Raw genomic sequence first — 15000 nt, 5'->3', positions numbered from 1 at the left:
AATGCACGTGTACACGGGTGTGTCGTATGTCAGTGAGTGGAGTTAGGCTATGGGTTGCTTGTTTACCTTCATCTGGCTACAATCTAGCCTGATTTAGCGCCTTGATGTGTGCCTAGCAGTTTGTGTGCTTTTGTTGTAATGTGTTTCATGTGTTGTTTTTCATCCCTGTCCCTGTTCTACTTCATCTGCAGCTTCTTCTTCTTCTTCTTGCGCTCTCGCTTGTATTTAAGAAACATTTGAAACTCTAATGTCCACTAACGTTTACATGTATGATCAATAAACTGCAATATTCATATTTCGTGTAATTATGTATTTTGTGTATGTAATCTCTAGAGTAGTTCTGCTGCTTCTGCTGCACTTCAGCGCTTTCTTCTTCTGCCTTCGGATGCATATTGAATGCCTAGGGTTGGTTTGGGTCGTTTTTTTTTTGCTTCCTTGCCTCCTCCTAACTTCTCCATAACGGTTCCTGTTACGATAAAGCATTTACTTAGTTACGTTTCCATAAAGCTTACCATCTTCAACATCTACGCACGTTCCCGCGGGAGGGGAATCGTGCGCGATTTATGATTTCCATGGTTTTTTTTGTTTTTGTTTTTGTTGCAGTTTTTGGGTTTTCCCAGCTCGCGGCGATGCTCACCGCTCACCGGTCGGCCATCCTGTAGAGATCCAGCCAGCACTCCCGGAACGGACGGAAGATCGAACGAAGTGGTCCGCAATCCGATCCGATCCGCCCAACGGTCCCAGCAAAAAGGATGCGCGGAAATAAGCGGCGGTAAAAAGGCTTTTTGTCCAACGTCATTTTTCGCCCCACGTCCCAAAATCCTACCTACTACACCCCGTGCATAGGACACAGGACACACAGGCAGACAGAATGAACCATCCATTCAAGCGAAACAACAATATTCTGCACTAACAATCAATAAGCGGAAAACGCGATCTACTATAACAACCTTACGCGCTTTTGCATTTGCCTTTTTCTTTTGCTTTGCTTAAAGAACACAACACATCGGTAAGTGAGATTAATCATTTGATGCCGCTGCTGCGCATCGAGCACCGGTCTAAACGTATGACTAACGCTACGAACCAACGAACAATAGAACAACGCGAAACACTTTTACACAAAGGGGGCGGTTACTGGTTTTTTTATGAAACGTGACACACAATAATCATATTAATGGTTCACTTATTGTATTATGTTGCGTATTTTAACCGGTTTCTGGTTTTGTTTCGCTTCTTCTTCTTCTCCCCTCGAGAAATCAATATCTCATCCCAACTCTTCATCGATTAAAAAAAAAAGGGAAGGAATAAAAAGCAACGGGGACGAAAATTCGCAAAAGCTTGAAACCTCTCAACCAGTTTTGAAAACCGTCAACACATAAGAGAAAGAGAGAGGGAGAAGGTGCATCATCACCCTAGCGACCACCAGCGACTACGCGGACGCATCGATGCTGCATTGTTGCGACCGGTTGGTCGCGGTTGTCAAGCAAGCCTTCCTTCGAACATGGCAGCAGATGAACTTACGGTCGCTGGTCGCCGGACCGGATACCGCACGAAAAGGGGTTACGATCCCGGTGTCACCGGTGCACCGCCGGTGGCCTGTCCGTCGGCCTGACCTCGTAGCGATTGGCGTATCGATGCATCCACGCGGAACGCCGCACCGTGTCCCGGGATAATCCAGTCGGCTAGCTCGGCAATGCGGGCCCGATGCTGACGTTGAGCTCGCGGATCTTCACTTCCTGCCTCGATCCACAGCCGCTCGTCGTCGATGTCCTCACGGCGCTCGAACAAATCGCCCACTATCGCGGTACGGCCCTGTTCCGTGGTGCCAGCGACCAGTACCGTCACGCAGGACATTGTGTGGCCCGGTGTGGCCTGAATTTCGATGTCATCCGTCAACCGGAACGGTGCTGTAAGCGGAAGAAGAAGAAGAAAGACGTTGAAAATCCTCTGCGTTCGTTCGTTCGTTGGATGGATGGAAAAAAAAGCCTGGGACCAGCCTGGGGCCTGGGCCAGCTGGCTGAAAATTGGTTTTTGAACGACGGCCAAACATGGTAATGAATGTACGGGCAAGGTGATATACCCTGACCGCGCCCGACATGGTGGAGCGCAACATGTTCGATTGTAACCGACGACCTGTTCCCGTGGCGTGTAAACGGGAATGTTAATTTAATGCTTCCCAGCGGGAATGCAATTACTTTTGGGACGGGTTCGAACGAGTGACTGGCTAGATGATGCCGTGAAAGCTCGGACCATGGGCCCTTTGTGCTATTATTGATGGCGAGGCTCACTTCGTTCAATATTCCTCGATTCCTAGCTTTCTAGTGATGCAAATTACGCTCTCTCACCGCAGCTCAGCTCGATACTGACGAGTGTCCCTGACACATTCTGTTGACAGGTCGCTGTCAAACCGTGAGGCAACCACTACTTTGATCGCAGCCTCCTACGTAAGCGTTTCATAAAAGCCAACGAAATTGATTTTTAAATGAATTTCATTTCCACCGAACGGATCAATGCCACCACGATTTGCCCACCTGGATGCAGCGCGACAGTTGTCAAGAGAGACGAACCGCTACAAAATGGCATTCTCCGGGAATCGTCTCTGCGCCATTTTGAGTCTCGTCTTCGTGGAAATGCAATAATGCAGCAAAGTGATACATTTGCAAAACCGGATTGCGTAACTCTCGCATTCGACAAAAAGATGCTAGGAAATCGTTTAACTTCGCCACCATTATGCCTCTCGCCGCGTCTAGCTTGCGACACAGCAGGCGGGGGGCGGCGGTCCGGAGGAATCACTATCACGCCATGATATTCAGTTTCACCAAAATCGATTCCGATCGTTCACCCTCACACCCAAACACACACTCCCCGGTGTGTCTGCTGCTGCAGTGCAAACGGACGGTGATGGCATAAAGTGGCGCAGAGAATGAGTCTATTCCGATTACCATCATCGCGCCGCCGTCTCGCCAGATCGACGGCAGATACCCAAGGTCCTTGGGTCCAACCACAACTCCCGTACCGAACTGAACAATGGCGTTGACGCACACAGCGCGCCAGCCAGCAAAGCCAGCGTGAAGGTTCATTTTCGGTTCGAAAACCATTCGTACTGCAGGGTGCTTTCGTGGTGGTCTCGACTTTGGTGGCCTTTGGATCCTCTGCTAAGAGTTCCTGCAGTGCACATTTGCATTTGCACGAACCACGTGGGTGGGTGGTGGTACAATGTTCATCAGCTCCTTCCCATCACCGATGATGCCATCGAACTGAATCTACCTCTCTCTTCCAAGGCGCAAAAGACGCTTTGCTGCAACAAATTGCTCCGATCGGCGCTGCTTGCGAGAAAAGCTTATTGACACCGCCTGTATCAAAGGGCGCTTTTGAGCAGAAATTGAGCGTTCAGTGCGCCATTTCGGGGACGCAACAATCTCCGGTTCAAACGCCAGCGCGGTACTGGTGTTCATCGAAACTCTCATTAACCGATGACCCTCGATAAAACCTCGTTAGCCTCGTAATTAGTAGTTCCAATCGATCGAACCGGTGTGACCGGAAACCGGTTGCATTTTTCCCGGGCTTGCATTCTTTTCACACCAGCAAGCACCACCACGAACGGGATCCGAAATGATTGAATTTGAGCGCGGCCCAAAGTGTGACATAAATGTTGAATCGACATCCACTTCACAGGCAATCACGAATCAAATTAACACCTTTCATCACCGCGCGCTCGCTCGCCCATTTCCACGAGACAATATCGGTGGCAGCACCATAATGGCCCCGGTATGGTCAGCATCAGGTACATCAGGGGCGCAATGCAATGCCCTGTGGCGAAGGCGAAATTAATTTCGGTTCCCCTGGGAGAGAGGCAGCCAGGTGGAACTTGTACTGGACCGGTAGGTGAGGGCCACCAAGGTGGATATTCCCTGGAATGCCAGCGAAGGGAATAATTTAATTCAACCTTAAACACCACAGAGAGAGAGAGAGAGCGAGAGAGCGAGCGACGACGATGAGTCTCTACAGAGTTGTGTTGGGGCAACGGCACTGGAGCTGGGCGCTCCATCATGTATGTGACGGACGTGTCTCGCCGTCGGCAGTCAGTCAGGCTTCGAAAGCCCCTTGCGTTGGCTCGGCGCTCGAATGCCGGTCCCAAAGGCAAAGGATGGTTTGATTTGATTTGATTTGATTCGTCGTCGCACAGACGACGTCCTTCCATCCCTTGCTGCATCATCGTGGTCGTCGTCGTCGTCGTCGTCGTCGTCGTTGTGATTTGATCGTTGATAGGGAATGAAATTTCAGATTCATCATATCGAGGACATTCTCCTCTTCAGCTACGGGGGGGAGGAGGGAGGGGTGGAAGGTCTGGAATTTGTAATCAATATGCCGATATCAAACGACTGCATCAAACGACTAAAATCGCTCCCAGCTCGATTCAGTGCGGATTGCAGATTGCGGAGAAGCGTAATTAGTTTTAAAGGTTTGTCATTTCAATACCCTCTCTTCCGCTGAGGTCAGGTGCAAACCAGTAATCAACCGGATAGCCCCCCCCCCCCCCCCCTCTTTAACGGCGCGCACCCCGGGGGAGTTCAATTTACAGATCACCGAGCCTCGACAACCATGATGATGGTGCGCTGCTGTTGGTGGCTTCTAACGCTTCGCTGGCTGGATCGCTGACTATCTGATGTTTGCGCCGCGATGGAAAAGTCTCACTTTTCCAACCAGTAATCCCACCCCATGGCCACCACCCTTCACAGCGCGCACTCGTCGGAAAGGCTTTGAAGTGTGTAGCGATGTGATATTAAATTGTAAATGGTAAGCTTCAATCTAGCGCCACCGAAACTCGAGTCATGCGATACGATACCGTGTCGGGCCGACGTTGAGTACACGCGCTTTTGGGTGGCAAAAGAGGGTGGGAAGGGGGCATCCCTCCCCCGGGCGACCGGTCGAAAGGTGAAATATTAATGTTTCTCTAAAAGCGTCCAAACAACGATTGCATTAATATTTCACCGCGAGCTAAAAGTTGTGTCTCTCCTGGGGGGCGGGGGGGTACCAGCACACCCGGCGCCATGTGCCCCCCCCCCCCCACTTTTTGTCCTTGGTCCACGCGCCTTCGACGAACGGTGGTCGATCGCAAGATATCGCGCTGTCAGTTGGTTGCTAGCTGATGATGGTGTCGACGATAAATATATGCTGCTACTGCTGCAAACATGTGTTTATGTTGCGTACCAGCTCTCTTTCCCCGTTTTCTCTTCTTCTTCTTCTTGCTTCTCTCGATAGCAACCCTTTGTCATAGCGGCACCACCTTCTCAACCCACTGATGCGTGAAATGATGCGTGTTTTTTTGGGTAATTTTCACCTGAAACTCGAAAGCAATGCGAGATTCCACTGTGTTGGCGAGGTGCTGTGCGGTGGTGTATTGTGGCGTGGCACACAATCTTGATTACTGTGTTTTTCCCCCTTATCTAAAGGTCCATTACAAGAAGAAAGAGATACAAACACAAGCGCGCACACGTAAACGCTCCCGGCTCCCTGCTAACGTATCTCGTTCTCGTGTTGGTTGTGTTTGGAAAATCTCTTTTCGCTTTTGCCAAATTTTCCACCTCAACAACAACAGAGCAAAGTAACCGAGACGCCCCGACCAGCTCGTAGTAATTCCACTTTCTTTCGTGGTACTTGGCCTTGGACTCAGCACGGGGGGGATGACCGTCGGCACCCTCGGTTTCTAAAACGTTTTTCCGATACTTTTCCAGCACGAGCACGAGCACGAAAGAAAGAAAGGAAAAGAAAAACTTTCGAAAACCCATCCCATAATTCGTGGTGTGGAAAATTTATCGAAACCACCACACCGACCACCGACCGTGGTGGTGGTGCTGCTAGCGGAAAATCAGATGCCCAGAGATGTGGAGGCCTAAGCATCTGGAGGCCCCGAAACATGTGCCCGGGTGGTACTAAGGACCGAAGGACGGACGAGCACTGCACTTCGAGCCTTCGTAGAAGGAAAGGCGTGACTCAGGTGTGCCAGGGTGTAAATTAACGGTATCGCGGTACCGTACCGGCATCAGACCGGTGGAGTGGCTTCGACCACGGTGTGGTAGTTAATATTTTGCACCGGGAATAAATTCCGCTCCGCAGTAAAAACCCGGCACCCCCGGTATCCATTGGGTTGTAAAAAAGGATCGCTTCTCCCTTCCACACCCCCCAATTGTTCGATGAAGATACCCGGGGCCCGGGGAAAATGGAGCAATTTATAATGATAAAAACCGAAAGGCACCTGCGTCAGAAACAACTAATTGATAAGGGTTGATGGACCGCAGCAACAGCCTGAGCCTGAGCCCATCCCATCATGGTGAATCAAGGAATCAAAAATTCAAAATGATCCCCTTTGCAAGTGTACTTGTTAGGGAACTTTCTATTTCTTTTTTGTTATAGATACAGAACAGAGTTACAGTCGAGCCGAAAAGGGAAAACCTCATAAAATGAAATGCAAACACGCACCATCGGAAATCCATCGGAACACGATCAATAATTTGTACGAACGAACAAATCCTGCCAAACAGCGAAGTGGCACCGATTTGGCATTTATATGACGGGAACGTGTTGCAGCGACCCCTCGTCAGTGCTAGTGGCTCCATGGAAAAACGCTTCCCTTCCGAAATCAATCGCCCTTGTAAAGCCGTTCAATCTTCAATTACGGTTTGCGCGACGTGGAAACTGTGGCGCCTCCATCCACCATGCGCCTCCATCGATCGGTTTGGCTCATCTTTCACGTTCCGCCCGCCACTCGGTTCTGCGCTCGTGGGCATGATTTATAACACCGGCAGTGTGTGCGCGCTAAGCATCACATTTAGCATTTTCGATGCCACTTTTTTTCGGTCTGGCGGCTTGGCCACTCAAACACCTACCAACCCCACAGTGCCTTGGATGCGTTCCAAGCTGACATACCACCATGCGCGGGGTGGTGGGGTGTTTTTTTTGGGGTGAAATGTATGCCTGGAAACGCTTAAATAATGATCAAACTCTCGTACACCGCCACCATGCAGCTACTGCTCCCCAAATTGTGTGCGAAGTGTTTTCTCGGAACATTTCACCCCGAGAACCACTCCAGAGTGGGGAGTGGAGGGAAAGCACATTACCCCGTAACTTCAACAGTGCCGCAACGCTGTTTACTCGTGCGGAAAAATTGAATTCAAAGCGCCAGTATTTTGTCACCTAGCCTCTCTCTCTCTCTCTCGGTCTCCCTCTCTCTGTATCTCTCTCTTTCGGTCTCTCTCATGCTCTCCGGGGGTGGAAATGAAACCATCATCATCCCGGTGCAGTGGGTGTGATCGAAAGAATTGAAAAAGATTTTATGTAATCGATGGATGACATAAATCGTCGTTAGACTTCCTCTCTCCCCTGGTTTTCGCTCCTTTCCTCGACATTTCCTGCAATCCCTCTCTCCCCCAACAAAAAAAGGTGCAAAACGGATCCGACTTTTCCGGTTCCCGATGGTTCAATTCCAATCTCCAAAAATGCTCACCATCACTCCACCCCCGGAGAAGGAAAAGGCAAAGGCAAAAAGGAATGCCTGATTTCGGATTCCACTCGAACCACCCCTCCAAAAAAAAAGGGGTGAACTGCCGGTGGCCACCATCGGGACAGTGGGAAGCACAAAGAACGGACCGTGTGCCCTCCGGGGCCCGGGGAGGAGTGCTGGTTGGCTGAAATGATTAATTATTAGCCGGATGAAAATATTATCCCGTGTGATATTCCATAAATTGTGCCTTTCACACCGTGCCGGCCGTGGTGGCCACACCGTGGCGGTAGGACCACACAGGACACTCGCCACTGCCAGGCCTTCCTGTGGCCGTGAAGTGGAAAATCATATTTTTTCATTACTCTCACTTTGATCATGAAAAATTGATGTGACCGAGAGACCGAGACCGAGAGTCGGCCACCGGACCGGCGGCTGAGCAGCGAACTTGCATCATTATTTGGATGCGAAACTTGAGGGCGATCGAATTTTCTTCGGGCGGAATATCCACCCCCCCCCCCCCCCCTTGATCCGAAACTTCCCTACACTGTACGCAAGTGACGCAATCACGGTGCACGCGGCCACACCGCGAAAAGGCTACCGACCCTTTGTGTCCACCATGCTTTGTATCGATTCTTGAGAGCCACATAAAAAGTAGCGACGAAGACGCAGACGACGACGACGACGAAGAAACTGAAAACTAGTTCAGTAGTTAAATGGGAGGAGAAAAAAAAGATTGTCAAACAAGTTTGCACCCAGAACAAAGCTTCGTTTCCGCCTTTAACCTCGCGCCTTACTCTCGAAGCACTCACCGAAGGAGCGCAGCGGAAACTTTCCGCTACAATAAATCGCACAAAATTCCAATAAGAAAAGTGGAACAGAACATCTTTGCTATAGCGAGGGTGTGCTGGCTGGCTGGCTGACTGGCTGGCTAGTTGGCTTCGCTTAAGGGCATAAAAACGGGAGGATAAAACAGCGAGCGAGAGAAACTATGTAAAGCCGGAAGCCAGCTAGCAATGTGTAAAGAGCGTTCTTACTATGTTGTCCGGAAGCTTTCCGCTCAACACCCGGGCCCACCGGGCTCCCGTTTTTCCCTTTTCGAAGCCCTCGAAGGTAGCACATATCGAATGCAAGCTCACTCGAGCACACTGTCGATACATAAATGAAGTCATTAGAAGGGGTTTTTCCTTCTTTTTTTAAACGAAATGCACACTCGTTCGCTCGCTCTCTCCCTCTCTTTCTGACACTAATGTCAATAGTTTCACCATTTTGTGTTCGATCCGGTGAGGCAGAAGGACTTGATTTCCTCTTCCACATCCGTACATCATCCGGCATTTAGCATCGCGCTGCTCCCCTCCCCGAGGATGACCATTGATTATGGTCCGGCTGATTGGAAATGAAAATGAAGCTAAACGAACGCGCCCTCTCTTTTTCTCTGTCTTTCATTTCGATCCGGACCGGATGGTGATATGCCCCGAAAATAAAATGCATCCAGCACACAATGTTTCAATTTATAGTTTCCACTTCATCTCCACCTCACCGGTCGGTCGATCGATTCGAATCGAAACGGCCACAAGTTGGGCGACAAAATTTCAAAAAAAAAGAGGAAAGCGAGGAAAACGAGGCAAGAGGGACAATCACTCACTGCCACTGGCAAATACACAGAGAGAGAGAGAAAGAGAGAGAATAGCACACGGTCACGAAACACGTTTCAAAGCAGTCTCCCCTGCCCGCCCCGGATTGAGCTTATCGGAGAGTGGTAGGAAATGGCAAAAAAAAAATATGGCCACCGGAAGGCCGAGGAGCGGATCGATTCATTTCAATTCCGGCTGACGGCTAAAGAGTGCCCCGCGTCTGCGGTTCCGTCGGTGTGTTTGAAGGGGTCACGGTGGGGTGGGGGGGGGGGGGTGTCAGCGCGCGCGCAGGTCGACTGAATATTGATTTATGTTCGGTGACTGCAGCATCCGCACTCGGAGCAACCGTCGGAGCAGTCGGAGCGCAGCAAACGGAAGCTCGCTGACGTAAATTAAATCTCTTCACGACTGTATCGAACAACTACCGCGCACACCGGTCTCGACCGGCCGGTGTGTGGTGAGGCGTGGCAAAAGCATAAAAGCGGCTCACCGGCGAGGTCAGCTCGAGTTGAGGTTTTAAGCACGGAAACCAGGGGTCCACTGCCCGCACGTTTGCCTTCAGAGATAACCTTCCTCTTTGGGCAGGAGGGCGGGAAGGGGAATGTGGAGGACGAAACATGGACTTCCGTCTCCCCGCCCCCGCTGTACAACAACCGCGAGTCGCTCGAGCACATGAACAACAACAGCAACACGGGCGGCAATAAAGAAGTTCGCAATAGGTAATTGCTTGTGAAATACGAAAACGAACGGAAGTGAGAAGTGAAATCTGAAGCAAGGAGCGACAGGGAGAGACCTGCTCGGAAGACAGCTTCCGCTCTAAATCGAGTGGCACATTTCCAAAGGAGTTGCTGGTGCACTTCGCGCGCGCGGTTCATGCCTTCTGTCCCTCTCTGCTTTCCCTCTTTCAGCTCAGCTGCCACTCTGAAATGAAGGTCCAACCCGGGGGTGGAAGATGATATCCGTTTTACCGCCACATCCCCTTCAGTGGACCGACCACGAGCACCGAGAGCATCGAGAGCAGCACCGAGCTTTTCGCTGTGACTTCATCGTCGTCAACAATGGCGAAGACGTTCAAACAAACATCGGAGTCCGGTCCCAGCCCGGATGGCTATGGTGGTCGCCGTCCGGTGGACTCTCGAACATCTCGAGCACTCGCTGCAAATGGCCGTAAAGATAACAGGGCTGCACAACGGGCACGTCGGACGGACGAACGCGGGGACTTTGAATATTTATAGAACACTTGGTTTGGCGTGGTCCAACGTTTTCCAGCGTTTGCCAGCGTCCACACAAACATACACACGTGAGCATATCGAACGGATTCCGGGTCCCTTCGACCAGTGCTCCGGGGTTGTGTTCGACTTGTTGTCGCATTAATTTATCTACCGCACATAATCACCCCAATTGTGGGCCTCATCCGCTAAAGGTGCGGAGGAGTCTCTCGGTTGTGAAGCTGTGAAACAAAACTTTAAATTGTTTGGCAAAAGCCAACGTCCATCCATCTTTTGTGTTTCTTTTTGCATGAAGCAGGCCTTCCCAGGAGTCGGTCTGTTTTGTTTCTTCTGTTTGCGGTTTACGGTTTGTTGGTATCGCTTCGAAGCTGGAGCGGTTTGGGAAGAATGCTGACACTTGGCTACTACGATTGAACGTGGCAGTTAATTAAATCACTTCGATCGCCTGCTGTTTCATACAAAACATAGCAAACGGACAACTGGCAATGGGCAAAACAGAGCAACCGGAGGAAGTTGCATTGGATGATAGATGTGCAACTTGCTAGAAGTCTAATTCGAAGAGAAATGTTGAAATGAATAATGAGCGTCGAATCGTGTTTAGATTAAAATGATATAGAAATCGTTAGAATTCAACTGATCTAATATTTTTATACATCAATCCTCCAGATAGTTTTAGTTTGTAGTATAATATTCTACCTATTTTATAGAAAACAACTAGCTTTGAGACAAAATATGATAAACGTACACATATGAGGGGAACTAGAATAATGTAGTTTATTATTTTATCGTAGGTTACTTGATTTCACGGATAACTATTCAAAATTAATTATAAATAAAAAACATTGAAAAACTTTAATTGTAGTTCAAGCTACGTAGTATCACCACAAAAACTTTTAAATAAATATCTCTTTATAAAATGATTTTGTTTTACTAAAATGAACGTATCCCATCGCATGATACAACACCTGCTCTAAACCAATTCAACTTAATTGATCGTTTTACCGCAACAGCCAAGTAACAGCAAAAAAGTTCTAAAACACTCCCGGAACGTCATACTTCGTTTTCTAAAATTGATTCGCTCCAAAAACTCGAATGGCCCTGCTCGACTTTACAACCGAAAATCATCACTGCCACTGCAGTAAACCATCCACCACAAACCACCGCACCACAAAGCAGCAGCCCCACAAGCTCCTCCGGTTAGGTTAATGATTTAACATGAATTATGCAAAATCATTTACGAGTGGAGATGCGCTAGATCGCTTGCACTGCATGATGATGGCGATGATCCCGTGATGGCGATGCACCCGCAGCATAGAGAGAGCGTTATGTAATGCGAAATTGCAGCACTATTAATCTATCACTATTATCAGCTGGCGAGGCGGATGGGCGTTCCCGGGTTGCTGGAGTCCGTTTGCAAAATGTTTCGCTTCGCTAGCGAACGTAAATTAGATTTCGCTGCGAAAGCACCCGTGCCCCCCTCTACGGGTGGCGTCTCTCTATCTCTCTCTTTCATCATTTTCGACTGAAATGAGGCTCGCGAGGTGTGATGAATAGTTGAATTAGTTTCCGGTCCGGTTGCGCGCATGATTTCTAATGCTATTTGCTTCTAATTCAAAAGGGCCAACGGCACTATTCGATTATCTGCACGCAAAGCAATCTAGATCGAAATTTCGAAATCGCATTAAAGTCACTCGCTCGATTGGAAGTGAGCGAGCGCTTTAATGGTCCATCCGGGGAAGTAATCGTATCGCACAAGACTTTATGAGCAAACACTTATGGCCACATAATTGAACGAGCGCGAGCCGGATAATGAAATAAATATTCGATAATGGAAAGGCAAATACGAAACCCTCGGCCCGGGACCATAAATAAACGCTCAACTCACCGATGGTGGCACACATACAATCCGGTGTGAGGCGGCGCAACAGCCTAAGCATAGGCCGGGAAAACTATTTTTCCATGACAAAGCTTACCACCACCACCACCAAGCATCCACCTCTGTCAAGGGAATTCCCGTTCCACTTAGGCTCCCCATGGCTCTCTTATCCTCCTCTGTCTGGTTCGCTCCTTCTCGGTCATCTTACGTGCTTTTGCTGACCGAGATTTATGCTCAAAGTCTTGCGCGATGTTATGTTATCTGTTTACCCCGCCACTGGTTCAAGCTCGCCCATCCAAAAGCCACCATCGACAGCCGAAAAAGGGGATGATCCGGAAGAGCACCAAGAGCTGGGACCCATTAGTTCCGCCACCGTCCGGTGTCGTATATCAAACTTAATTACAAGCACATATACGGGATCCGCACCCCTGTGTAGCCCACCCACCCCCTAGCGTTAGGTTATGTGTGTGGCAGAGTGTTTGTGCATTTAGGCACACAATTAACGCATCCAAAACGCAAAACTTCTCCGCCTTAGTTCTGAGGCGCACGAAATCCCTCAAATCTTAGCATCCGGCATACCGGGAAACTTCTGCCAAGAAGGCATCAACCCAACGATATCTGAGCCGGGGACCATCGAAAACAGCGAAAGAGGCCAAAAACACTCAGCAAAGAAAACAGTGGCTCAGCATCTCTATCTTGTGGGCGGAAAACGGGCCGAGCGTGGGTATAATTGAAGAAATTATGAGCACAAAATTGATCCTTGAGCTAAGCGCTCGTAAACCACGAGTGGCGTAAAGCAGCCCCGCGCGCTGCACAACGCGCCGCAATCAGGAAAAGTTTCCATCCTCCGATCCCGGGAAGTCGAAGCCCAAAACACGACTCCCCAACCAAACCCCTTCCCCCCAATCAACAAAAGGCTCTTTTCGGGCAGAAACGAGAAAACGAAGAAGTCCCGGTGAACGACGAACGGGAGCGAAACCTCAAAGGAAGGTCGCCCCACGTGGTCTTCGAACCCAAGCCCGGCACCAGCGGTGGCCAACTTTGCCTCCACGTGTCATGCAGAACTGAAAGCCCGCAGACACACAGTAGTTTTTAGAGAGCATTTTTTTGGGCGCGGGCGGCAGTCGGAAAAATCAGGAGGCATTTTTGCATTTTCCGCTTCCCCCCCCCCCCCCCCCCCCCCCCTTTTATTCCAGCCCACGTTTGGCCATTTTTCATCTTTCACTCCCGCTATCTGCTCTCTCACCTTCGCTTGTTCGCAATCGGCAAAAAAAAGGGGCGAAAGAAGGAAGAAAAAACCAGCCGCCGGTTAAGGGCCGAAGGGTGGCCTTTTTCTTCGGCTTATGTTACCATGCTGCCACCTTCTTCGCCGGTTTGTCGACAAAACCGTATCCGATCCCCCGGACGACGCAGACGACGACGACGACTGATCCCGATGAGCAGATGCATGGCACGCTCGCTCGTCGTCAGCTTTTCTTTTCCGTTTCCGTCTTTGCCATCTTCACTACCAACCGCCCTCCTGGGTTTGTCCCTCTTTTTTTTACCCTCTTGTACGAGGTAACGGTTTGTAACTTACGTTTCCTTCTTTTGGGCTGTCGACGAACTTTGACTTCCATCGCTCGACGCAGGGATGGAAATCGTTTGCCCGCACTCTTCCGCACACTTTTCCCCTTCTTCCCGTATTCCAGTTCGATCCGAACAACAAAAAGCGCCCGAAGTGAGCAAAGAAAATGCCGGGCGGGCGGGGATGGCGAAACTTATTCCCGATGGTTGGATAAGCGGCAAACGATCTTGGGACAGAAATGAGCGAGCGAGTGAGCGAGCGAAACGAGCAAAACTAGTGCCTTCTACTACTTCCGTGGTTCCACGTGGTTCATAGTTACTTTCAGAGAAGAGCAAGGGCACGCAAGGTCCGGTAGAACCCGGAAGCGGACCGACAATTGCGGAGGAATCATCATTTCGCCTCGCAGCACAATCAGAATGCGAACGCGATGCGATGCGATGCGCTGCGATGCTGAAGCAAAAGAAGCTACGCAAAATACGCTTGATGATCATGATGATGATACTGACAATGATGAAGACGGTGATGACGGTGATGATATGGTAACTAGGCCAACCAGAAAGCAAAATTTTGAACGAACTGTCTTCAAAGCAGTTTCACTCACACATACACATAAGCACATATTCCTCCGACAACTGCTTTGTTCATATGTTCTTGTGTTTGGGGGGGGGGGGGGGGGGAGGTGGTACCACCCTTCCACAACACGCCACATAACCATCTAATGTAGATGCTCTCTATGTGTGGGATCGTATCCCTTTGGCTACCATCATGCCAGACTCCCAGAACAAACATCACGACCACCACCAGCATCGCCAGCATAGCCCTTGCATCAGCATTCCTGGATCTCCTCCGAATAGCTGCCAGAGGACGATGGACGTGCAGACATGACAAGATGGAATTAAAATGGCAACCGAAACCGGCTGGCCAACCGGTCCGTGGATTGTGATCCGAAACTGAGAGAACGAGAGAGAGAGAGAGAGCATCAAAAGCACAAAGCCCGGTGGGGGGAGGAGGGATGCTCAAGTGCATATCTTGACGAATCTTGCTGGCTCCAGATCCGACCAAATGGATGGAGGCGATGGCGCCACGTGAGGGCTTCCAAATCTTACAACCTCTGCTCATCCGAGCGTCCGCGCGCTCTGCTGTAATGGAAAGAAGTTGGCGGCCACAAAAGGGGCGCTCGGGTCGAGAACGGGAGCTCG

The 15000-nt window shown here is 49.9% G+C and overlaps 1 protein-coding gene across 2 annotated transcripts in view; it reads right to left on the bottom strand.

Annotated features, from left to right (window-relative positions):
- LOC126572519 (metallo-beta-lactamase domain-containing protein 1) overlaps positions 1-15000 on the bottom strand; it is a 57908-nt gene that overhangs the window by 2989 nt on the left and 39919 nt on the right. For both annotated transcript variants that reach the window (XM_050231895.1, XM_050231893.1), the window contains one exon: positions 1-1907. This exon is cut by the window's left edge and continues 2989 nt beyond it. In XM_050231895.1, coding sequence (XP_050087852.1) covers positions 1561-1907 — 347 coding nt within the window. In that variant the 3' untranslated portion in view covers positions 1-1560. The remainder of the gene's footprint in view (positions 1908-15000) is intronic.

Source organism: Anopheles aquasalis, chromosome 2, assembly GCF_943734665.1.
Source record: "Anopheles aquasalis chromosome 2, idAnoAquaMG_Q_19, whole genome shotgun sequence".
NCBI lineage: Eukaryota > Metazoa > Arthropoda > Insecta > Diptera > Culicidae > Anopheles > Anopheles aquasalis.
The sequence above is the reverse complement of the archived record's forward strand: the minus strand, read 5'-3'. Positions and strand labels throughout refer to the sequence as shown.